Source organism: Drosophila melanogaster, chromosome 2L, assembly GCF_000001215.4.
Source record: "Drosophila melanogaster chromosome 2L".
Classification (NCBI taxonomy): domain Eukaryota; kingdom Metazoa; phylum Arthropoda; class Insecta; order Diptera; family Drosophilidae; genus Drosophila; species Drosophila melanogaster.
Genome location: NT_033779.5, coordinates 12,525,725 through 12,552,161, shown reverse-complemented (window position 1 = coordinate 12,552,161; position 26,437 = coordinate 12,525,725). Strand labels below are relative to the sequence as shown.

Below are 26,437 nucleotides of genomic sequence, written 5' to 3'. Positions count from 1 at the left end.
TAATTTGAAATGAAACAAAATAATTTATCTGGCTCTTAATTTTTTTCGTTTATTGGCAATAAAATCCAAATATAGACCGCAATATGTGTACTTGCCGGAATTCACTTATGCAGCTCCCCATCATCGTCACGATCTCCGGATAAAGAAAGCCAAAAGAAAAAAATGTGGTCATTTCCCTGAAAGTTCTCCCTCCCCCCGGCCGACCTCAACCCACCGGCAACTGCCATTCAAAGTTTAACTCATTTGTATGCCAAACAGCAACAGAACTAAAAGTTTTTTCATGTGCCTCCCCCACTTGGTTATATTGTATATATATATATATTCCACTTTTTTTCCCTCATCTCTTTTTGCGCCGCTCGGCACTTATTACTTATTACTGGACGATGGGCAAGGGAAAAGCCCTAGACATGCGAGACATGGAAATTCATCATCAAAAATGAATAATGTCTACACTTAATGCGACCCTGGATGTTGCAGACCCGAAACCAAATCCAAACTCCAATCCCCCAGTAGTTTCTTCCCTTGGACACTGAGGTTAAGTCGCATCGCACCCTGCTGAATCGCAATTCGCACCCCATCAAATGGCGGGGCGTGAAGCCAATGGAAGGCCCGGCAAATCCGTGTAGATCGGAGATGGGTCCTGCGGAAGGTCCTTTGGGGGGGGGGGGGGTGAAACGGTTGCTTGAATATTAATTGTGCATATGTAGACGAAGACCGGAATGAAAGACCCCAGCACAAAGGGAAAAACAAATGCGCAGACTTACGAATGCAGGCGACGTGCATGGCCACTGCCAGGATTGATGCAGTGTGTCCTGGCACTGGCGATGGGGGCATTGAGTCCTCAGATCTCTGAGTCAGAATCTAATAGATTTCTGCCAAGTGTCGAGATAAAAACATAATGCGAAGGCGGCGGGCTGTCAAAGGGAAATTACTTATACGATGCGGAAGCGGATGATGAGTATGTCTCTCAGGGGAATCCAAGTAGGTATGCCACAATGCATTAAATACCTTTCGCAACTTTAATTAGAAGAAGAATTAAAGTAAGATTTAGTTCATCAATGGGTTAACTAGTAGCATTTTTAAGGCTAAAAATTATTCAAAAAATTGTATTATTTTGAATCAAATCCAAAAGAACTATTTCATTTTGATCCCAATGAAGCACAATTTGTTGCGCCTTACGTGTTGCAATCATTCAACAATTGCGACACTTATGATTATGTGCACGCCCTCAAGAGCCGTCAACCCCTACCAAAATCAGATGATAGATATCCATAGGATGGTATGGTGAAAAAGTGTGGCTGGTAAACAACCCCAAATAGCCAAAAATATTTAGCCATAATTTCCGACCAGACTTATCCACTACGAGATCTACTGGGCAAAAAAAAAAGAAATACTGAGCAAACGAAACATTTAATGAGCTTTGAAATTGTTTTTTTTCTTTGTGCGCCTAATTTAGTTCTGCAAAATGAAAACCATTGAAAATGAAAGGGAGCTCCACAAATCAGGAAAAGTTGTTATATTCCATAATGCTAGTCATAAATTATGGGCAATTAATATGTAACACGTTAGATTCGAATGCGATTGAACAGCCTCTAATGGCCAAGTCCTTTGGCCATTTGTCAGCCTGGATTTGGCCATAAAAAAGCTATCGCTGGATCCCCAAAAGGCCTACGCCCCCGTAAACTCCTTCACTTTCGCTTTCCAGATAAATCACCATTAAAAAAACGGAACGCGTTTCGCAACGGACAATCCGCTGGCCAAAGGGACATAAAATAAAATTAACTTAAAAAGCAAATTCACGCAGACATATTTTATGTGGCAATGTGGCAATTCGGCTTTTTTTGGCTCATAACTCAATGGGCTAATCCTTTAAATAGGACATTCATGTTATCCTGCCTAGACGTTGCGGCCATTAAAATTAAATTTATATCTAAAAAAGCTACGCAGATAGTCAACTGTCGCTCATATTGATATTTATGACATTTGCAATGCATTGTAAATCCTATTGGATTGTTATTAATGCTTATACGCGTATATGTTTTTTGTTTACTTGTCGGGAATCAGGGAATTGGATTATATATATATATGTTTTGAAAGAAAAAATATTTGTTTTTTGTTGATTATGCTGCACGTATTTAATTTTTTTGCTTATTTTAATAGCTTGATTTGTAGTTTTTCTACGAAAATTGCATTTCTTTACACTGACTAATTTTCTTACAATATCAACTCAATTTACAATTCATTACTGTTTATAATTTCTTTCTTGCACTGGCCGCAGGATATTGGTAAGGACTCTCTCATCCCCCGGCAGCACAAATTCGTGAGGGTTGATTGGAAAGTTTTTGAGCCATCTAATTGGACGCTTTCGCCTTTACGTTTGACATTTTGCGCTCTAAAAAAAAAATGTTTTGCTTAAATTGTTGAAATCCGCTTATGGTCCTTAAAGGACCTCGGCCATTTTGGTGTGTGCCCAGCACGTTTTGTATTCAGTTTCGAATTTCGTTCGCCATTCGAAACTCAAATTGATCGGTTTAAGTTCTATGCTAAGCTACTTAAATGTCCTTAAGTTTCTATAAATGTAAGATGAGCCTGTTTGATGTGCTTTAAGGATATTTCTTCCTTTTTTTCGGATGCTATGTTTTCTCTGTACACTATTTCCCACTCCATCGGCAACTAAAATCGATAATATGCAAATATTTTTTGCATCCCCCACACACACACACGCGCGTAAAACAAACATAAATGTGGCGAGTCCTGTGTCCTTTAGCCTCCCCTCCCCCTCTCCCACACACACACACACACACACAAACTAAATAACTAAATACGCATTAGCATCCTGTCGGATTTTCCTTTATTATTGCCACGGCCGTCGGCGAAACGAAAGAAAACGAGATGCGTGGGAGGCAGGCAGGCGTGGCACGTTGCACGCGCTGCTCCTGCGGCACAGTGGGACAAAAGCCATTTTATCCCAGATTTTTTGAAAGTAAGAGAAATAAGAGGAAATACCTCCCATCAAGTCCAATACCACAAACAACTTAGGGATAATTTCCTACTATATTATATTTGAAGTTAACCAGTAGTATCTATTCAGAAAAATTATAAAAACCAAATTAAATTAAGATAAAATTAAGAACATTACATTTACATTACAACATTAATAACATTTCTGCCCCACTGTGCAGTACCCAGGCAACTGCCAACGTTCCAAATGGCAACAAATTCAAACGAACTTGTATGCAGAGTGTGACTGAAAGCATTATTAATAGAGAATGTCGGCGGCTAAACTCAACCACATATACTGAAAGCACTCACATACACGCAAAAGGGATATAAAAGCAATAAGGACATTCATCTTCATAATTACGGGCAGCGAAATGAGAAGAAAGTGCGAGGATGCGAGGATACGATGTGGCATACGCAGAGAGGGAAATTCAAATGAAACGCAAAAGTTTTGCATATGCGTTGGGGATGTGTATGCTGCCAACGGAGTTGTGTATTTCCACCTACACAGAAGAAAAAAATATTTATACTCCGAATCACAAATCGTAGAAATGAAAACTTCACAGGCAAAGCAATATACTATGTAACTATGTAAACTGTGTAATTGAAAAATTCACAGTCACAAAAAAGAATCTAGAACTTATTTTCGTTTTATCATAATCTGAAATAACATGAGTTATTATATATTATCTATTTTTCAATACAGAAAAATTAAAACAATTTCAAAAAAATATACATATGTAATTTTTTAACCTTTTTCGCTCAGTGTGTGCTTGACCAAATGGGCATCTCATGGAAATGACAGTTAAGCCCGCCAACGTTGGTCACCCCAATGAATGCCGGAGCCAGCATTTTCTTCCCCACGAATGCAATCAAATGGAAATTGTTAAAGAAAAGGAAAAAATGCCAGTGAGCACGATTGAGTGGATCGCAGGACTTTTGGCATTTCACAAGGGTGCAACGCATCGGTCTGCACTAATTACGCACCAAACATGTACGGCAAATCGTCAAACCTTTGAATGCCACAAGCGAAAAAAGGGGCAGTTTTTGGGGGGCGAAAAATGTTTGCCAAATGTTTTTCCTGCCTGCTGCAATTTAAATGAGACGTTGGCCAAATGCGAGGGTGTCGCCTGCAGTCGCTGTGTGAAAGTGGGCGGGGCGGGGCGGGGCTGGTCAGTGGAATTAATTCTAATCCCGAACACGTTCCGTTGCGAACGAAGTGGTCAGTTGCGATATACTATATAAATATATATATAATTGTATATACATGCATATGTACATATATAGAACTCCTTAGTGGAGTTTCAATTGGTGGAGGGTGCGTCGATCATTAGCGTGATTTCTTTCCGCTTTGACAAGAAAATCAGAACGCTTCACTGAACTCCATCAGGACGAAAAAAAAAAGAAAAAAGGAATGTCTTAGTCGAATGGTGTGACTATTAGATACCCGTTAGCCAGCTTAAGAAAGTTGGTAAGAGTTGAATATATTTAAAGTCTTAACTGATTAAAGTTAGCAAGCAGAGTATCAGCAAGGTACTTAATTAAAAGAAGAACCAAAGAGTTAAATAAATGCAAGAAGGTAACAAGCAGCAGTGCGACTATCAGATACCTGTTACTCCACAAAACTTTCTTGAGAAGTCTTAGCGCTAGAACAGGAAATGCTCAAAAGCAGTTACATAATTACTGGCAATAATTTATGTTTATTTTTAAGCTTTAATAAACATCAATAGAAAAATTTAATAGAAAAAATAGAAAACTGAGCGCCAGTTCTATGTATCTATTTTGTTTATAAAAACAAGTAAAGTATACAAATTTAAGCATTGTTAAGGTATTAATTTTCTTAATGATTCAAATTATTTGTTACATATATTTTTATAAAGATTTACCAATCGAATTTTAGTCGTTTGAATTCGCTTAGATTCGTTGAAATTCGCTTCTAAATCAAAGCAAAGAAGCGAACCAATGTAAAATATATGTAAATGTAAAATTGTTGGTTCGGTACTTCGACGCGGGATCTGTTTAACGATTTTTTCAGTGATTTCGACACAAAAAGAGTAACTACTGCAGTTATTTTGCTAATAAAAAATTTAACTATATTATATGATAATTATAGATGATATGATATTAAATATAAATATAATTAAAATTTATAATAGTCCGATTTTTGACCAGAACTTATTATCGACATTATATAAGCCCATTATATACAAAAATGATTCCTAAAACAATCAAATAAAAGTAGAGTTGTGCCACTCGCCTTAGTATAACTTAGTTCTAAAGTATATGTTAATTTTATGTTAAATTCATTTTCGAATAATGGAAAAACGAGCGCCAATGTTGCGCTAGGGATTTCTAAACGATATGTAAACGATATCGTATATCGCACGACAATCGCCTGCGTGTAGAACTTAACAATCGATAGTTGTATTTAGCACAGAACCAAACCAAAAAATGCTAAAATATCAGTTTTGAACAGTATAGTGTGACCGCTATATGTGCCAAAAATCCCGTATTCAGTATTTGGTATTATTATTTGATATTATATTTTTATTGGCATTTTGAGTTGGGACAAAAACGCAAGGCAAGTTGTTGGTCTTTTTCGCTGTCTGCAGACGGATAAAAAGTAAAAGAACGCAAATCGAACGCGCCGCGAACGTATTGCAAAATCGCTTAACTCGCGGCGCCCTTGAAAACGACGAGGAAAAGCGAAAAAAGGCTGCGAGAGCTAGCGCAAAATCGAAGAAAAAACTGTGTATGTGCGTGCGTGTGAGTGTATGAGTGTGACGTGTGCGTCGCTGTGTGTGTGAGCGAGCTGGCATGCAGATGTAGAGATGTGTGTGCGCTGCTGCTGCGGCTGTGTGTGCGTGTAAATTGAATAAGAAAACGGAGCACAAATGGCACTGATGGAAAATTTATATGTGCGCTGAAAAATTAATTTATTTGCAAAAAGCCAAAGAGCTGCGAAAAGTAAAGTGACAAGCGGAGAGATGTGCAAAATCGAAAGAACGAAAAATTGTGGATTGCCGACTCTCTGCAGATTTGAAGAGAGTGGCAGCGAAAGAGAGACATAGAGAGAGAGTTTGTGTATGTGTGGGTGTGAGCCGCCTTTGCCAGGAAAACTAAAAAGAAAAAAATTCCCTGGCGTTAAAATTTGCACAAAAAATGTTGAATTCGATTGTTTGCTTTCCGCAGTTCGGCGTTTCGCTTTTTTTTTTTGCACAAAACTTTTTTCGCCAATTTTTCATGCACGCTTTTTCGTTTATTTAATTCCTCTCTCTCTCTCTCCATCTCTCTCTCACTCATTTTTTCGCTCTCCGAATCGACTCTCTCGCAGTGCTCTCCGCTTTTTGCTTGTGCACAGCCAAGTGTCAAAACTGTCATTTACCTTCCTTTTGTCCGATTAGCAAAACGCAACGAAAAACTAATATCCCATCCAAATTAAATTCGTGGCCGTTCGCTTGTTTTAAGTTTATTGTTTTACGCCAAGAAACAAGTAATTTTAAATTGTTTGACATACGCGTAAGTGTGGTAAAAATGTAAAAGAGAGGCCTTTGCCTCTTAGTGCAACAAATCGATCAGAAAGTAACCAATAAAAAAGCAAAGCAAATCGAAACATGTTTCAAAACGAAGGAAAAATCAGAGAAATTCAATGAAACAAAAGTGCAAAACAGTCGCGTAATTGTTGGTGTGTGTGTGTGTGTGTGTGTCAGCGTGTGTGCCCATCCTTTTGGTCTGCTTCTTCACTTTCGCTCAGTTGTTGTTGCAGCTTGCACTTTGTACCTTAGATTTTTCCCATTTCCTCTTTCCATTCCCATTTCTCCAAAACAGCTGGCCAAGCATTTGATTAACTCCAATATTCCTTCGTTTTCTACTGTATTTTATGTGCCATTTACCTTTGTTTATAATGTCAGCTGGCCCGGCATTGTTGTTTATTTTCTGTTCTGCTTCGCCTTGATTGTTTAGTCAAGTGTTAGTTTTGTTTTTGTGCCATTTTGCAATTTTCTGCTTATTTGCCATCCGATATTATGGGGTAATTTTTTTTTCATATGTGATTTTTAGTAGAAATTCATATAAAAAATTGTGTGTTCTGTTTGGTTAACGGTAACTCGAATTACACACAAGTGTTTAGAATTATGGATACGTATTTAATAACAGCGGTGTGCAATAATAGTAGATTTGCAAAAACCAACCAGCATTTCTGAGAATATTAATTTCTAGTTTATGAACTAAAATATGAAATTCACTCTGTATGAGTACCCTTTTTATACAAACTTGAAATGAATAAATCTGATTAGCTTTGAATGCCCTTGAACCAATCTACAATATCTTCACGATCATAATGATCATCCCTTTTAACGCATCTCCGATTTCAAAGCAAAACAAAATAAACCTCAGGCCAGATCGGTTTTCTTGTCAAGCCGCGTGGCAAATTTTTCTGCTTACCATGCACCATTTTGTAACTATAACTGGACGATATATTTGCGTTTAGGAATCGGATACACTTCAGATTTCTGCCAACTCTTTGATACAACCGATGGCACAAACTCAGAAAGGTTTGGATTGTTTTGCGAGTTACTTTCATAGGTATCGGTATCAAGAAGTTGCAAGAAATAAGCTGGGGTTTCTTGAACAGGGATCTATCTGCATAAAAGAAATGCGTGTGCAGACAGTCACGTCGACCAAACCAGAATTCAATCAGTTCATTTTTTTTTGTAATGTAGGAATTTCGGGGTTGATTGCTAGCGGAAAAGTACCAATCTTTCAACAACTGGTTAACTTTTTGAATGAAACCATCATAAAAAAATAACTAATTATTTTATCTAGGGTATTGTCACTTTCGGTACATTTAACACCTATTTGCACCAATTTTCTTTGATGTCTTGTTGCTTTATTTACATTCTGCGACTCAATTCAATTGAGAAATTATATTCGATTTCAATTGTATCTGAGTATCTCATGGATGCATTGTCATTGTAATCTCTAGCTTGTTGTTGTTCCTTTTGCAGCCGCCTCCTCCTCATCTTCGTCGCTGCTCTTTTCTCGTTTGATAAACATTTTCATTGCCTTCTCTCTGCATACATCGCTCTCTCTCGCTCTTTCGGGTTCTTTTACTTCCTCCTACAACGCCTTCGTTTTTCTTTTCCTTTTCCCTTGCCATTTTTTTTGCATTGTGAATCATTTCCTTGCGGAAAGGAAAAGAGCGAAGAAAAGGTGGGAAGTGCCTGTGGGTGAAAGACAGGAAAGGAAAGTCACTGATTGAAAAGTTATTAACTCGGTTGAATTTTCATTATGCATTATTTAACACCCTGGTGTCCTTAAAGTTCAGTTTTATATCTGTCAGCAAGGTATAAATTTTTAGAGGATTTTTTAGAGGATAACCCATTTATTTTTTGTTTCTATTTTTTGCTCCTAAAGGCCTTTTTTGTTATATCCCATTTTCGTTTTTGTTTTTACCGATAGTCTTAAAGTTTAGTAGGGCTTGATAAGGTTTTGATGGTTTAGCTGAGAAAGCAGCAGTGCATTTTATTACCGTATTTTGTATTGGCAATATATCCTGGCTTACCTTTGATGCACTGCGAACAATCGGGACACCTTTCCTTTTGCTTTTCATCTTCTTCGGCTGCTGCTATCATCATCAATATTGATTACCGGCAGCTGTCCGAGAGCGGGAGAGTGCGAGCGAGCAGCCGCTCTCCTTTTGCGGTTTGTTTGGTATGCGGCCCCCACCCCGTCCCGCCCACTTGTAGGCGCCCACGTTGGTAGGAAGGAGCATGTGGATGTAGATGCGGTTGCGGAGGGGCCAACAGGCTGCTCTCGCTCTCTTGCAGCTCCCGCTCTCCGATTGCAATTTTCTCAACGCGCATTCGCTCGCTCACACTCACTCTCTCTCGCTCGCGCTTGCCTCTTTCTGTACTATCTGTTGTAGTTGCTTTTCATTACATTTGTTGTTGTTGGCTTGCCATCGATTTTATGCTTTGTCGTTGCAATTAGTTCTTCTTCTGTTGCTTGCTTCTTGTCTGCACTTTTAGTTCTCATTTTCTTTTCACCCCATCTCCTTGTTGTTGCTTTTGCTATTGAGGAAGGCAGTGAGCAGAGGCAGAAGTCCTCCTCCTCCTCCTTTCCATTCGCCGATTTGTTTGTGTGCGAAATCTGGTGCCTACAGCGATACTTTGATTATTGACTGCCGGGGGGTTAAAAGGGGTCCCAAGTTTATTGTCCAGAAGATGAGTTACAAGAATGGATACTCCACTTCCAGTGGTTCTTGATGAATTGGGTATTCTGGTTCGGTTTGGGTGTGCGCTTTTTCAATGGATTAAATTCTCTAATTGAGCCAATTTCGTCTAGATTAATTATCCATTCTAAAGAGCTATTGGTTTTCATTCATAACAACTGATGCCCAATTACCACAACTTTACTCCCTCAAATTATATTCGAAATCAACTTAAGTTGAAGAAGAAGCTTTGGGCCAACACCTGCGTGGCTCAAGAACAAGGCCAATAGACTCTTAAACCCCCAACAAACAGCAGGCCAAAAAACTAAAAAAAAAAAACAAAAACAAAAATACCCACCTTGAGAGAGTGCTACGACCAATGTTGACCTATAACTGATTTTTTGTTATTCAGTTGTTCTTCTGGTTTGCTGGTTTTGTTGGTTGTCTCTTTTTTTCGACTCTCCTAGCCACAGAATAATCAGATTTTTTTGCGTCGTTTATAACTCGATTAGGCAAAAGAAATAAAACAAAATTAAGCGAGAGAGAAAGAATAAAAGAGCAGCGTCAAGGTCTTGACTTTGCCTTCTGGCAGGGCAAACGCAGAGTTCAAACGCCACTACAGTAATCACTCAAAAGTCTATATATGAATTATTATATAAGTTTAGTATTCAGGTCAACAAAATGTCCCTCTAAACAAAACCGTTGTATGAAAGATATTGTTTTGTATATTTAGATATTGCTTTAATGACTCAATATTGAATATTCAATTTGATCTTCTTATTTTTGCTTAAGACCAAAAAAAAATTAATTCAAATTTTCTAAAATTTAAAAAACGATGGTTAATTATGAAGAATCCTTATCGAGGGCCCACTTTACTTAAACACACAAGTACACTCTCTTCTAAACAGTCCACGCAATTTATGAATGATCGTCGAAAAGCTTACGGTTATTAACCAACACAAGTGCGGAAAAAACGGCGCGTGTGCCCGAAAATGTTTGCAAAACTTTTTCGGCAACATTTTTTTTCGCGAATCATTTTGTGGGTTGCCTTTTTTATCTCTATCTCTTTGGTTAGCGGACTCATTTCTGATTTCCGTAAACGAAATCGATTAAATAATGAGCGAGGGCGAAAAAATCAATGCCGAGAGCAAATAAATATTTGAATATTCAACTGCAAATGCAAAAGATAATAAGACAATCAGCTAAAAATGAAAGGAGACTAAAAAAAAGTGTTAACAAACAAACAGACATTTGGCTTCTTTTTTCTCACTGGTTCGGAAGGAAACCCCCTCCGTTAAAATCTCCTTCCTCTAATGTAGCACTTAACTAATTCAACAAAACTACGACGTACCCCCACAACACCGACAACTCAATGAAATCAATAATAAAAAAAAAAAACTGAGGCGAAACAAAAAATAATGAAAAGCACACAAAAGCATCATCAACATCGTCATCATGATGATAATAAACGAACATGAACTACGCAGTTATGAAATTTAACTAGATACTTATAGAAAATCAGCCAATAAATACACAGTAGCCGGTTGGGTTTAACTTCAAGGGAATACTAAAATGTAGAATTTGAGCTCTTTGATTAGTTTATTTAGCTCGGCCACTAGATTTATGCACCCTTCAGGTAGAAGTCAGGCTCATCTTACCCATTTAAAACTTAAGTTTCGCCTATTCCTGGCGATAATTTCAAATGAATTGAAACGTACACTTTATTGAGCGAAAGATTATTTACTTTTCGTCATAATTTCATGTTTTTAAGTGCTCAAACGAACTCATGACAATTTTTTTTTTCTTTTATATATTACGTATACGTCGTGTTGCTCTGTGCAATTATTTACCTCTTTCATTTTCCACTTAAGCCCCACCCCCTTCGCGATCTTTGTGCTTGGCGTCGTTTTGTGTGCTTTTAATTTAATAAACAAATAATGGAAAATAATATTCATGTTTGTTCTTGATCGAATTTCGTACCTCTTGCTCTCGTATTTAATTTAAAATGAATTCTAATGGTATTTTCTTTTTCTGCTCTGGCATTTTACAGGATTTCATTTCTACAATTTACTGCAATGTGCTAGTAAAACTGAACCGATGAAATTGATTAATTCTACGATAAAGATATAGCTGAATTAAACCAACAAATTGAAAACCTATGCGTAACCGTGTGACGACAAAGTGGAGAAGTGCAACAAATTTATGAATATAGAAGTAGATGAATAGAAATTCCAAGTTAACCAAGATCACCAAAATATTTTCATAATTTCTAAGAAATATTTTAAGTGTGATACCAAGTTTTGAAACCACGTTTAAGCAACAAGCCTACTTTCGAAAACGAATCATCCAACTGTAGAAACTGAATCAAATCGAATTGATTCGATTAACAGCTGTGCTGTACACATGCACCGGTGTGTGTGAGAGGCTGCGCGCGTGTGCGTATACGTGATAGATCCGTGTTCGTGTGTGTGTGTGTGAGTGCTGCTTATGTGTTAGTGTGTGTGCGTCGGTGTTGTTGGCGAAAATTGAAACGCCCGCTAAACAAAGTCAAGCGCTAGATGGCGCTCTCGCCTGTGACCAGTGCTGTTGTTGTTGTTGTCGGTGTGCCACACACTGTTGTAGTTGTTGTTGATGCCGCTGCAGCATCAACAAACCAAACGCGGAAAGTCAAATTATAACCGCCCACCAGCCGCCCGCAACACAAAAAAAAGAGACCACCTAGCCCCCAATAAATTGTAATTTAACAGCCTAACTAAATCAACTCACCCAACACAAATAACATACACAAATTAATAAAGGAAAAATAGTAGTAATAGTCAAGAGTTTCGCATTACCCATCGTCGGTCGGTCGGTTCAAATTGCGTCGCGTCGGGTCGCGAACGTCGCTAGTCCTCGGATCGGATCGTATCGTATCGTATCGTATCGGATCGGATCGGATCGGAACAGAACGGAACCCTATAGAAGGGACGGTTACGGATTAGATTGGATCAGTTGGCAGTCAGAGGCACCTGACAACGCAACGGTAACCGCTATTATGCATCGGCGTCGTCGGTTGGCCAGTGCAACAATCGCATTCGAATTGGCAGGCGTGCAGCAGCTAATGCAACAACTGACAGAACTTAATTAAACAGTCTAATAACTATCATCATAGTCCGTAGTGGATAACTAAGAAATCGAAACTAACCGCAAGTTGGTATAGTTTATAACTTTTTCCGTGGCCCCAAATAATCCAAGAATCGTTAGCAATCCTGGATTATTTGCTAAAGACTTTGCGCACGCTGAAATCCAATTCGATTATGGCCGAGAATCAAAGTGCGGCCAGCAAAGATTCCGGTCACCAACAGCAACATCAGCAGCAACAGCAACAGCAACACCAGCAACATCAGCAACCACTAGCCACCACATCAGTCACGGCCGCTTCAACCACATCGGTCTTAGCTAACCAATCGCCCACTAACTCGCAGGCCTCATCCCCTGAAAATTCCCAGGAAGCACTGCCCTTGCTCCGACGCCAGCAATCAGCCGCAGCAGCCACAGTAGCAGCAGCAGCAGCAACAGTTGCAGCCACAACCAGCGGAACATCGCAGCAGCAGCAGCAACAGCATCGCAACAGCATCAGCAACATGTTCGATCGCACGGTGAATGCCAAGTTCAAGCCGGCTTCCTCAAATGCCGGACCTGGCAACAATCCGGTCCGTCGGAACTCGATGCTGACACCATCCCGTGGAGTCACTATCGGTGGCACTGGCGGTAACATACGCAAGCTGACCAAGGTCAGCTCACTGACCAGCAACCATCACTTTGCTGTGTGCTATCCACCCAGCAACATCTATCAGAATAGCAACAATGCCGGCAGCAATTCGGCTTTGCAGCGCACCACCAGCGAAAGTTTGCGTTTGAACATGATGAGTCGCGTGGCAGCTGGAGCGACACCCACAACGGTGTCCAGGGCCAGTAGTAACTCCAGCCTGGCCACATCCACCTCCACATCGCTGGCACCCAAGTCCAGCAGCAGCAGTGGTGGCAGCAATTCGACACCGCAGCAGCAACAGCAGCAGCTAGTGAGCAGTAACAACAGCAGTAGCAGCAGCAACAACAGCTTCACCAAGGCCAGTTCGCCCAACAATAATGGAGCACGTTCGGTGGGCGGAGCAGCTACGTCAGCTGCTACTGGCACAACCGCTGCAGCAGGCAGTCATCATCATCAGCCACATCACCACCATCATCATCATCATCACCACCATCAGCATCACAACCACCAGCAGCAGCAGCAGCAACAGACTAGCCTTAGCCAAGGACACGCTTCGTTAACCGTTGCCGGTGGATCAGCTTCAGCTGGTGGTGGTGGTGGCGGCGGCAGTGGAAGCTCCTCGGGGACCGCCGCTGGTGGCACCAATCGCAAACCAAAGACGACTTCCTCATTCGAGATCACCTCGGTGACGGTGGGCCATCCCAAGTTGAATGCTGCCGGCGATACTGGAGACGAGTCGGCCGATGATCTGGACGAATCTCACACGGATGACAATAGTCGGATAACGGACCTGGAGAACGAGACGCCCTCCATGTCGGAAGATACGTTCTCCAAGGAGGAGGTGTACTATGCCAACAATGCCCTCAGCACCAATGCACCGGTGATACCGACTAGCTCGCAATACGGCCTTGTCGTGGTGGATCCCATCGCCCCTTCGTTGGGCCAGACGATCCAGAATGTCCAGGTCAATGTATCGGATAACATTATCAATGTGGTGAGCGGTGCCGTCACACCGGGCGGCACCAAGAAGAAGGACGACATCAAGGAGACGCAGCACCGCAGTGAGCGGTTCAAGGTGGTCAAAATTGAGTCCACGGAGCCGTTTAAACGAGGCCGTTGGATGTGCATGGATTACCTGGATCACTCGAGTGTGGGTAATGGCGGTAATAACAACGAAAAGACTGGCTCTTCTACTTCCGAGGCGCACGCCGCAACAACGGATGGCGGCGCAGCAGGTGTTGGCGCTGGATCTGAGGCTCCGGCCCACAAGACCACCCAAAGTATGATTCTGCCACCCACCCAGAAGCTGAACGAGAATCATTTGGAGGCCAACTCGACCGATGCCAACTGGAACTATGCCGAGCAGCAGCAGCAACAGCAGCAGCAGCAGCAACAACAACAAACAATAGTTGGCAACGCCCTGACCAAGACATTGCCCGTGGCTCTTCGCAATGGTTAGTTTCTAAAGGAGAAATGCTCGGATTGAGTTACTAATTTTCCATTATTTCGTTTAATTAGTGAGTCGCAGTTCCTCGGTAACCCGAAGTCCTAATGCCACAGTCGAGGTAAGTAAATCCCCTGTTTACTTAACACTTCCATACGGTTAATTGTTTTCAGTAGCAGTTGTTTACTTAAATTCAAATAAATATTGAAATCGTAGAAATGTTCTGCGAACGAACTCTTTATTAGTCTTAAGAAACTTGACAACAGACACCGCTAACAATATATTTGTGTCTGTCCTTCGCTCGTTTCTTTTCATGCCACCACCATCATGCAACAGTTCTTATCTCCCAATTTGCTTGCCCAGCAGCAACAGCAGCAGCAGCAGCTCTTCGATAGCGTCAATGCCAATGCTGCCAGTTCACCAAATCCCGCCGGTGACCCCAACAACATGGACTATGCGCGCACGGCGGCGATGCAATTGCATCAAACGTTGCAGCAGCTCAAGCAGCGCGAGGACGCTATGGACGTGCCGCCAGGGGCAGGAGGTTATGCCAACTATCAAAACGGTGGTGATTCAGCTGTTGGAGCGGCTAGCAACAACAACAGCGCTGCAGCTGCAACTGGAGAATCGCAGCTGAGCACCAGCTACGTTGAGCAACAGCAGCAGCAGCAGCAGCCATTATCCCCAGCACCACTAACGCCCCAGGCTGCACCCACATTCGCAGCTGTTGCTGCCGGACAGTCGCCCAACTTCCAATTGGAGCAACAGCAGCAGCAGCAGCAAGCAACATCGCAGATAGATGGAATAGTCCCACAGCCATTTAACCCACAACAGCAGCAGCAGCAGACCCCACAGCAATCAACAGCTCAGCAAGCAGCAGCAGCAGCAAATGCAACATCTGCAGTGACTGCACCACCACCACAACAGACTTCAAACACTTCCAATGCAGCGGTAACCACTGGCCAGGGTCAGACAATGCCGCTGTTATCACACATGACCAGCTACGAGCAGCAGCAGCCTAATCTAGGAGCAGCAGCAGCAGCAGCAGCCGCAGGAGGCACTGCAGCAACATCGGTGGCTGCACCGCAAGCGATTCCCACGCTGCAATTGCAGAGTGCTCCCTCAACGATTGCCGATCCGCAGCAATTGATGGTGCCACAGCAACAGCAGCAGCAGCAGCATCAGGAGGAGCAGCAACAGCAGCCGCAACAACAACAACAACCGCTTCCGCCAGCAAATATCGCGAGTGCTAGTGCCAATAATAGTAATCTAAACCTAACGAATACGAATGTTGTGGCCACCGGCGAGGCAACAACAAACGCGCTGACCTTGACCGATGAACAGGCGACCGCGGCACTTGCAGCTGCATTTGCGACCGGCGCAGCAGCAGCAGCAACTGGAGCCACATCGGCAGCGGCAGCAACGCAGCAGCAAATCCAACAGCTACAACAGCAACCAAATGCAGAGTCCGAGACTGAAAGGTGAGTCACAAGCGAAATATGTCACTTATTGAGTATTAAATGTGTATAATAAATAAGTAAAATAGTCAGGATTTGAAATGCTAGATTTTCGACATATTTACAAGATACATACATAACAAGATATATTGTTACTTTGAGAAATCAAAAGTATTTAGTTCAATGGGTTAATGCATTTGCCCGCTATCTTATCGACTTTTCCATTTTCCTCTTCAAATTCATTCACAAAATAACTTGTTGCCTTGGCTGGCGGCTTTTCCACATTTACGAGAACCTGGCATATATATTTGACGTCTTATCTCAAATAGTATTGGGCTGATCAAATATTTACACGATTATAACACAAACTGCCGCTGTGTCTACGTTTCTTCGCAAGGGGGGCGTGGGGCGTGGGGCGGGGGTAGCCGGCAGCCTAATCAATTAACTCAAAAGACTGAGGTTCCTCCGTACCGAAAGTTATTTATGGGCAGAGCCGAGGTTTGCCTTTGTTTTGCATTCGACTATATTTAGAACGCATAAACGTTGTTTGAACAAGTTTTGAGAATGTCCGCTGGCCTGACAATCCATCCCCCCTGACACCCCCCTTCCCCACTCCCCTGGAATATTATCGTCTAGGGCTAGTTTCAGGTTCATTTCGAGCTGCTAAAGTGCCAACACGCGCCGCCTCTCTTTCTCAATGTGTTTTGTCGTCTCTTTCGGTCACAAGAAATAATTTCGCCACTCAAATAATTTGTTGTTGCCTCTTTATAGTTTTTTTTTCTTTTTCTTTTTTTTTTTTTTGTGTTTCGTAGTTTTGTTTGTTTGCAAATTTGCTACGTCCATTTGCTGGAATTGCTTGCTTAGGCGGGAAGCGTAAAAAAAAGAGAGGGAAAGACCTCTAATAGAGGGTAAACCTCATTATAATAATTTATTTAATAAAAATTCATCAATGAAATTAGCCATGGAATGTTTGCGCAGAAAGCGAGCAAGCGGTGTATAGTGCTTTTCATTTTTCGGGAACTGGATTGGGAAAGCTGTGGAAAGGAGGGTGAGTGGGAGGGGTTGGGGGGTTGGATCGGTGTTTTTTTGTGGGGGCGGTGGCTCTACGAATACAACAAAATGAACGTGACACAAAAGGTCGCTTTAATTAAGTTCGTTTTAAAGCGTACAACAGTTTACTCAATTGCCATACACTGCGAAAATACGAATTTACTGCTATGATGATGCACCTAATTGAAACTGGAAATTCAGTTTTATAAAGGCATTTGAAAATGCAAATTACAAACTAAGACTCTATAGGCCTGTATTTTTGGGTTGCATTTGTTTAAGTTTGGATCATATATTTGTTATATTACATTTCATTGCATATAAATGATGAAAAGCTAATTTTGTTATTTGTATTCATTCATTGTTCATTCATTGCATTCATTCGCCAATCGAAATCGTTTTTATCAAGCGTTTTTTATTTTGTTTTTAGAGTATTTCAAAACTAACTCATTGACCAACTTTTTTTCGAGCTAAAAGTTGGTGACAATTTTGTTTTTTGTTTTTATTGGTACCCCCATCAGGCTGATGACTAATTTGTTTGCCATAGAAAAAGTTAATTGAATGACTCACTATTTGGGGTTTTGCATGTGATTAAACCAGTGAAATGCATACAAAAATGGGGGATCTTTTTCATTAGTTTACACATTGAGCATATATGCCAAGTGATTAGAGAGAGAGACTAAAGTCAAGGCGGCAAGTGAAACATGTGTGGATACAGATACAGAAGCAGCTGCAGCTGCAGATACAGATACAGATACGAATAATATGTGTATATTCTTATATATTCTTGGCAGATTGCGCATTTGCGTGTGACGAGGAGCTAGTCAAGTGCCTGCAGCCCCCTTACAATCACGCCCCCTTTTCTCACTCCCCACATTTCAGAACGATCTTTTTTTTTTGTTTCCCAATGAAATGCAACTGGAAAATGTTAAGGAAAAGGGGCAGACTGTGGCAGCAAAAGGCAAATTACAATGAATTATGCGGCTTGGGTATTAAAAATAGCCGGCAAACAGGGCAGAGGGAGGATTTCTTGGTTTGGTCAGGGGGAAGGGGGGGGGTTGACAATGCGTCGTATGAGTAATGCCTCCCCATATGTGCGGCTGTAAGTGGTTTGTTCGTGTTTGCGTTTGTCGGCTTAGCAATAACTTGAAGAACGAAAAGGGCCTGCACTTGACAACTGCCCCTCCACAGCCCCCCAACTAGCCGCTCCATCTTCATTTCACATTTATTTCCACTGCCACTCGTCTTCTTTGGCCAGACAAATTGTCCATGCTTTCTTTATTAGAGCAACTGATTGATGCACTGCGCCCAAGGGCAACTCACCCATGGCTTGCCACATTTTCCCCCACTTCCCTGGTTATCCACTTACGTCACTTACCGTGGACAAGTGGCCATAAAGGAAAAGGAGAGAGGAAAACCAGTTTGAGCCCTGTCTAATGAAAAGGAAAGTCTTTGTTGAGTGACACTCAATGTGGTTTGATGCAACAATGACAATTGTGTATCACTTTACCTAACACGAAGAAGAAATAAATTAAATAATAAATAAATTACAACTGGTTAAGGAAGTTCAATCGTAATTGGAAGAAATGTTTGCAGAATACAAAAGGGTTTTTTATTTAGTTAGTTATAGGAACATAAACAGAACTGCAATGTAACCACAAGTAGTAACTTCATGTTATCAACAGTTAGTATATGTTGCAATTAAGATATTTATCAATCTAAAATGTGTACATCCACTGATTAATCAGCATTATTCTCTTGAAATTATCGATCGCGTTTATTGCTAGAAATAGATCGCTGCCTGCGTTCGACAAACATCTGGAATATAAACTATATTCCGTTGAAATTTGCAATATGTATTTAGGTATCTTTAATGACAAATCTACATACCATTGACTTCTTTTGCCCCACTTGGCCCCACGGTCAAATGTTGTCATCGTCGAAGAGCCGCTGAGCTCATAACTTTTGCCCAACACACACACACACACACACACACACACACATACACTGGAAACTAATTTGCCTTTGTCCAAGCTGCCAATTAGTCGGGCAGAAGTCATCAAACTGTCTGGATAAAGTGGAATACTTTATGCAGAATGACTAAGGGAATTCTTTCATTACGCGTATTTGTGTTTTTTCTATTACATTGCGCAAATAATAGATATTAAAGATTCTAATAAATCATTGTTTCTAACGATTATCAGGATCTTTTAAAGCTGTTTAAGGTCCAAAAAAACGACACTTATTTCAAAAGAAATGTTTATTTGTCAAAATAAATATAAATTTTAATTTAATTTAGTTTGTTGCCATGCGGATTCCTTCTTCTTTTTCGCAGCTTTGAATGAATATTTTCCGGACTTTGTTGCTATAATTTATATTGAACAATGTTTCACTCCAGCAGTCATCTCTGGGATATCAAGTGATTGTGTGCTTGTATGTAGGCAATTGACAGATTTACTGCAATTGGCTTTGGTTTGCCGCAAGGCAACGACCCCATCCGCATCCGATCGGCATTTGCAGGCCCAGGGGCAATGAGTCACTCGGTTTGCGATAAGGAGACACCTTTACCTTTTGCCTCAATCCGAATACCCCATGGAAACATGAAACTATATGGGTATATCAGTGAATATGTGGAAGTGATTGCCGATTACCTCATGCGTTGCTTAAATCGCGACCAAGGCAGGGCCCAACAAATATACATATATTTATATATATACATATGTGTATATATAATTTGTTTAACATATATATCGAAATGGTAACTTGACGCGTGCCTGGCATTGACCGACTTAGAATAATTGAGAAACAGGAGCTGGGAATTGGGGAGGTTGGGCCGCTTCTTCGATTCCAATGACCTCGAAAACTGAACTTCCGTAATGGGTGGAACGAACCGCTGAAGAGGCGCCACGAAATGCTTTGTCAATTACTCACTCTCCTTCGATCGAAGTTGATTCACTTGTGTACTATAATAAACCAAGCGAAATCAACAATAAAAAAAAAAAACAGAAGTATGCATAAAAAGTGGCCAATGAAATACGGGGGAGGGGGATGACGAGGAATAATCAATAGGGGAATTCAACAGTGTTCTTAATGTCATTATTGTTTTGTTTTGCCATTTGCTTGTCTGCCGGTGGCACGACGACAGTGAAATCTATGTCAAAGTCACAGCGAAAGAAATACCTGTCGCGGTTTGTCAGATTTTCGAACTGAACGATCAGAAAGAAATTAGCAGACACCTGCTCGAGCATTTTACTGCTCGGATTTCCAATGGCAAATTGAAGCAATTTTCGCAAAATATATAGAACTTGAACTACAGTTCCTAATTATGATATTAAATTGGTTTTTCTAAGTTAGAGAACCTTTATTAAACATGATATTATTATTCTGTTCCCAAAAACATGGATTACTACATTTTTTTTAGGTATACCTAAAGTAATAAATCATATATATAGCACAAAAAGAATGCATGCCAATAATTCCAGTTTTTCTGCGCAAAACATTTTTGCGGGGAAGCGAAAGTATTGAAAATACTTGTATTTATTTTTTGCCACAAGGTCAAAAACATGCCCGTCTCACATGTGCCAAATTATATATCTTTATTTTGCTAAATACTTTGCCTTGGCTAAAATCTGCTGCCGGTTTTTTCTTTTTCCTGTGGCCTGTCGTCTTTTGACGCATTTGACCTACTAAGAGGGAACTTTCGGTGCCATTATTTTACGCTCAAGAACCTTTAGACGCGTGTGTCACTTCCGTTTGGGATTCTGCCTTATCGGGTGACCGAGCCAGCCACCCACCACCCACTTGGCCATATTCTTCCACACTCTAACATGTGTTTATCTAAATTATCTAGAATTTGCCCGAAACGAAATTGAACCTCAAACAACACCAACACTGTCAAGTCATGAGATTGTACAAATGTATCTGCATGTCAGACCATAAACGCCAAACATCAGATGAGATTAGAAAGAAGGGTATTGGACCGAAAAGGTCTAGAAACTGCTGGTTAATTAAAGCTTTTATCTAGTAAAGTATCTTAAAATTGTTGTAAGTCATGTCTATACAATAGAAGGTAGCTAGTGAATAAGTTCTTAGATGTTGCACTTGGCCACATTGTTGACTTAACCACGAAAGCATTGTAATCTCTATATAATGAAACCATTTTTAATCATCACTAACATTTGCTGTCGTTCTTGCATTACGAATTTATTTACTGGGAAAATTGCATGATCGAAAAAATTGCTGTCTCAAGTGTTTGTTTAAGGGAAACGTAAACAAGTTTGTCAACTCTGATTAGAAAATATTCGGTTGGTGATTAAACACATTTATTGTATGCTTGATTTAATAATAGCCATTCAGCTTACAGTCATGCTCGTATATATTTTCTAATAAATAAAACAAAACACCTTTTTGCGATAAAATCATCATTTTCACTTCCTCATAATGCGGTGGCTGCATGAAACGAAGTAAACATGAGCACAGTATACAAACATGCATTTCCATTTATTTTCGTCTCGTTTACATCTAAAAAATACGCCATATTGGGGGCTTGAGGCCCCCGTTCATCTTACCCACCCGCCACCTAACCAACCCCCCCCCCTGCTTTTGCTTACATAAAAGCCACGCTTTACGCTAAAATGAGCTTCGCCTTATGCGCTGCGCACTTACCCGTTGTCCGTGTGTGTGTGTGTGTGTGTGTGGGGAAAATTGTGATGTAAAAAGTAACGAAATGTAGTAAAAACTGGAAATAATTCGTTTACATCAGAGTGCGGAAAATGGGACGAAACCAACAGCACAGCTTGACCTTCGCTTGGGAAATTCGATGCTCGAGAAAGGTGGGTTGGGCGAGGGGCGAGGAGGCGCGTGTTTGTGTGCCAACCTAGGCGCCACACAACTTTCCAATTGTTGTTGAAATAGTTTTGAAAGTTTTACTAATAATCTTTATAGTTATTAAGATAATTGAGAAAAGCGCTAATGAAAACAATTCTTAAAAACAAAATATTAAATCGATCCTTTAAGATTTATTTAATATGGTCCCTTCCTATTAACTAAGATTTTTTCCATAAATAAATAAGTTGTAGAAACAGTAATGCTGCATTACCACAGTAAAATTTAAAACTATTTTCAATGCTTTATCTCTTAATAGTTTGAAAAAAAAACTGCCAATAGATCTACATTACTTACTAACTCAAAATGATTTTTCTTATATTTTGATTACGTTTAGTATACCTCAGTAAAATCAAAATAGTGGGTACTAGAAAAAAACAACAACAAAACCGCTCTCTGACGTCGTTGCGTCTGTCTGGCGTCTCGCACACAGCCATACAAAATACGTGCACATATTGATGAGAGAGATTTTCTGCATTGCTCTTTGGATTCGTTGTTGTTGCTGTTGTAATTGCAAGTGATCGTTAACCGGCGCATTACACTCCGGCGCTCTCTCGCTCTCACACACAATCAACGGTCATGCGTTCGTATCGCTTCGTTGTGTGTCTAAAAATAGACACAAATATTGAAGTTGATTTTTATACGGCCATCGTCAGATACCCCTCCCCCCTCCTGTTACCGTCCCTTGGGTCGTTTGGTGGGTTCGTTGTTGCTATCAAACATCGCCTATCAGTGTTGTTGTTATTGCCATTATGTTGTTGCTGCCTTCATTATAATGCGTTGTTGTTGTTTAAAAATAAACTCTGCTGCGCGTGGCATTTTTTTCCTATTTCAACTCTCTCACGCGCTTTTGGAGAGTGGTGAGAAGCGGGGAGAGCGGGAGAACGCAGTCTTCTCATGCGTTGATTAAACTCAATGAAATAAATTAGATTTAATTCATGTTTTTGCCTCTCTCCAACATGCCCAGTACATTACACTGAGCAAATGTGAAGTCTTATCATAAAGGAATTTAAAATTCGTTTGATATAGAATATAGTTAAAAAGTTTCTTAACTTCTTATTTGTATTTACAGAAAATTCACATATTGTATTCAGCGATAGAATTATTTTTATATTTAGTTCCGTCTATCTCTTCCTACTTCTCTCGTAGACAAGTTTTTAAAAAATTTGCGCAGCATTTTGCAATATTTGTTTTCTGTTTTTTTCGCGCCAATATTTTTAGCACCTCTTCAATTTTTCTCTGTCGCTGCCATTTTTTGTTTGTTTTCCTACTTAACGTCACGAGCTGTTTTTCTCAGATAAAATTCATAGTGTTTGATGGAGGTGGGGGTGGGGGGGGGCATCTGGTGAGTGCAACATTGTTGCCTCGTTTGAAGTGGCTGTTTAACCCACTGATGGCCCAGAAGGCTAAAAGTGCATAATGAAAAGATTTATCTTAAGACTTGTTATGACTTTTAAAGGCACTTTCCAAATCTTTCTATATAAAAAGTTGTTGACTGTCAGTATTTTTTATCCAATATTTATTTTGAGAACTAATCCTTTTTACTTTTTAAGAAAATGAAAGTAAAACCCATTAGACAAACCAAATGAGCTAAAATGGAAAGTGGGCACTTGTAAACAAAAATAGGTTTCACCTAAATAAATAAATCTAAACATTCATTAGAAATGCTCAAGTACTTGCTCATCTATTTATTTCCACGTGTACCAAAAATAAAATCCAAATCGAATTCCATTACCATGCGAAACTGAAAATTGACGATTTGTTGCCAGGCAGGAATATGCTAACCAAGTGAGGTGTGTGTGGTGTGCTCTCTCTAATCACTATCAAACTGATTTGAAAAGAACAAAAAACCTAACGACTCACAACCTGCCCCACTGTGCTTGCGGTGCGGACAGCGAACTGAAATGCTGAACAGGTGTTTCCATGTGACGAGAGCTGAACTTTCATCGCTCGAAATTAAACGCCGGCAGAGGGAATGCCTCAGATTACGAAGGCCCCCAGGGTTTTTTTTCTTTTTATTTATTCGTTTTTGGTTTCTGTGCAGCACAAGTGACACTTCCCTCACACTTGTTTTAGGTAGGCATTTTTGCTGAAAATTGAAACCTGAACAGAGCGTGAAACGCCTTTTATTGATTTATGGGCGCCGTTTGCGAGCGCTCCAATCGCCTGATTGATTGATTGATGATTGGCTTTGACTTTGGATATTGACTCCCTGCATATTTGCAAGTCAAATTTAGAGAAAGAAATTGCGAATTAAAAGAGTGCACAGTGGTAAAAAGACAACTCACCCAGGTTCAGTTGAAAGAGACCGAAAATACAAAACGATATACTTGATAGACGTCAGTTGTTGGCTGTTGTGATCTCACATGGGTTTGGGTTGGTGTGATGGGGAAATCCGAGGGGCAAAAGTGTGGGGGGGGGGGGACCCAGAGCACATGATTTAAATACTAAAGTCTAGAATAACAAAGAACCAAGTAAAACGAAAAGGAAAACAGCCGACAATATCAGGCATATTTATTTGCTCATAAATTTCTACGGTCCGCGAAAGATAGCATCCCAGCACCGCAGCGAGAACGAGAGATACAATGTCCCCATCTCATTCGACTCGTCGTCTCGCTCACTCTTGCATTCGCCGTCCTTTTCTCCTGCCAAGTGCCAAGTTTGCGGTGCGATTCTTCTCACAGTGGGTCAATAATCGCAATCAATTGAAAGAGTTTATGTGCTGCGAATGCAAATTGCAATTTCTTATAACAAAATTCTTACAAATTGAATATATCACAATATTTTGGGGAATTTATTTAATCGATAATATGTAGGAGGCTTAAAAAGAAAGAATCGTGGCGTTCGTTGATTTGTAATTGTAAATTTTGTACAGATTCACAAATCTGCTAAAAATCATTTTAAAATCCACACACCAAATGAAATTTCTTCATTTTAGTTACTTATTTAATGTTCCAATGGCAAGCTCTTCAAAAGGTTTTGCTTGTGCAGTGTTTGAAAGGAGTTACTAAATTTGTTAGTGTGTTTACTAACACCTAAACTTCCAAATACTTCATTTCTTCACGTAAAACTTTTGTAACTTAAATCTGCATCTGCAACTGGCATTGCAAACTGAATCGAATTGCACTTGGGGTGGATTAAAAAAAGTTTGTATTCTCGCCCAATGAAAACTTAATTAAATGACTTCAGAAACGACTTCGATTCAAATGCTGAATGGACATGTACATTAATTAACATTCCCTATTCATTTCATCATGTTCTGACATCGTAAGAATGTCGAAAGTTGTCTGAATTCGTTTTCAGCCCTTTTTTTGCATGTCAAACTCAATTTGATATTTTGCCAAAACAAAGGACTGAATGAAACCCCTTCTCTAAACAATTTTGTGGACAGGAGTTGGGATGTAAACAAAAAGCAACAAAATCGAACTAACAAACGAGCCAAATTGATGGGGAGATTGAGCAAATTGCTGGGAGGACTGAGGACATTTGGTCCTTTTTATAGGGCTACTAACCTTTATATATATATAAAATACTCTGCAAATTAAAAGGTTTTTAGTCCAAATCAAAAACTATTTGGTCGTTCTAAAATGACAAATGATATCATATTGTTTATTTGATTAGCTTCAAATCAAGTATGCCAGAATGCTTAGATAATTGTATTGCAAAAAAGGATTAAATTACTTTTTGGATTAAAATTACTTTTTTGTTTCTCTTACTGTATTTTGGTAGTACGTAAATCAAATTGCAACAAACCCACCTGTGCCATTGTCTGATAAAAATGACCACAAATAGGCGAAAAGAACAACACAATTCATTTGGAAAATAGGGAAATGCCTGCTTAGTTGAATGTTGATTGTGAAAGGGGAGGGGGCGGAAGTTGGGGTGGCTGGGGGGAGCAGCAGGTACCACCTTGGCGAAGAACGACCTTGACAGCGAAAATATAACAATCGGCACACAGTTGGGGAAAAAGCGAAATTATTACTATCGTGTGTGTGTAAACAGACGGAACAAACAACCAAACAAACAAACAAACAGCAAATCGCAGAAAGTTGATTATGGATTTGCATTTTGGGGGAAGGCTCGAAACTGAACTGAAACGCAATTTCCACTTGCTGCCACCAGCTGGAAAGTTATTCGAAACGAAAATCAATAAAAAGGTGCCGGGAAAATGTCAAACGGTGTGCTGGGTGAAAAGCTGCACGTGAAAGTTGCCAGACACGAGAGGTGTAAAAAAGTGTGTTTACATCTTTTTTTTTTTTTTTAGTAGTTGCACCTTTCCCACAATTAGCATCGTTCGCACAAATTGCGGGGGCGTGAGTTCAGGCCATACTCATTGGAAAAGGTCGTTAAAACGCTCAGTGCAAATTAGCGGATGGCTTTTCCACTTTCCCAACTATTTATTTTTTCCGCCTAAGGGCGACACTTGCACCAAAAAGGAAAAAACTTTCTTTTTTTTTAAGTAGAACATAAGGGCTCACTTTTCTTAATATAAAATCAACGTTTTTACATCCTAAACGCTTTTATAAAAGTATAATTTTATATTTCTCTTTTTATAGTTTTTATACAGCTTTTAACGCTTTGATTTCGATAAATCCATAACTTCTAATAAAATCACATTAGCCCACAAATATTTGTATACTAAT

At 40.1% G+C, this 26,437-nt stretch overlaps 1 protein-coding gene and 1 long non-coding RNA gene across 5 annotated transcripts in view, besides 1 other annotated feature; one reads left to right on the top strand and one right to left on the bottom strand.

Annotated features, from left to right (window-relative positions):
* Positions 1-4,405: 4,405 nt before the first annotated feature.
* Positions 4,406-4,460: a mobile genetic element.
* Positions 4,461-5,550: 1,090 nt separating this feature from the next.
* The window catches only part of bun (bunched), a 91,072-nt gene continuing 70,185 nt past the window's right edge, over positions 5,551-26,437 (top strand). The window contains exons 1-5 of one of the 4 annotated variants that reach the window (NM_001042894.2): positions 5,551-6,519; positions 11,262-11,646; positions 12,676-14,416; positions 14,481-14,527; positions 14,743-15,887. In NM_001042894.2, coding sequence (NP_001036359.1) covers positions 12,835-14,416; positions 14,481-14,527; positions 14,743-15,887 — 2,774 coding nt within the window. In that variant the 5' untranslated portion in view covers positions 5,551-6,519; positions 11,262-11,646; positions 12,676-12,834. Of the gene's footprint in view, positions 6,520-11,259; positions 14,417-14,480; positions 14,528-14,742; positions 15,888-26,437 lie in introns of those variants that run through there. The other 3 variants (NM_001042892.3, NM_080364.4, NM_001298946.1) reach the window with 3 other exon arrangements.
* On the bottom strand, positions 7,819-8,986 carry lncRNA:CR42746 (long non-coding RNA:CR42746). The gene is made up of 2 exons (NR_037735.1): positions 8,564-8,986; positions 7,819-8,222 (listed from the first exon to the last, which is right to left on the bottom strand). It is a non-coding gene; the product is annotated as a long non-coding RNA:CR42746 (long non-coding RNA).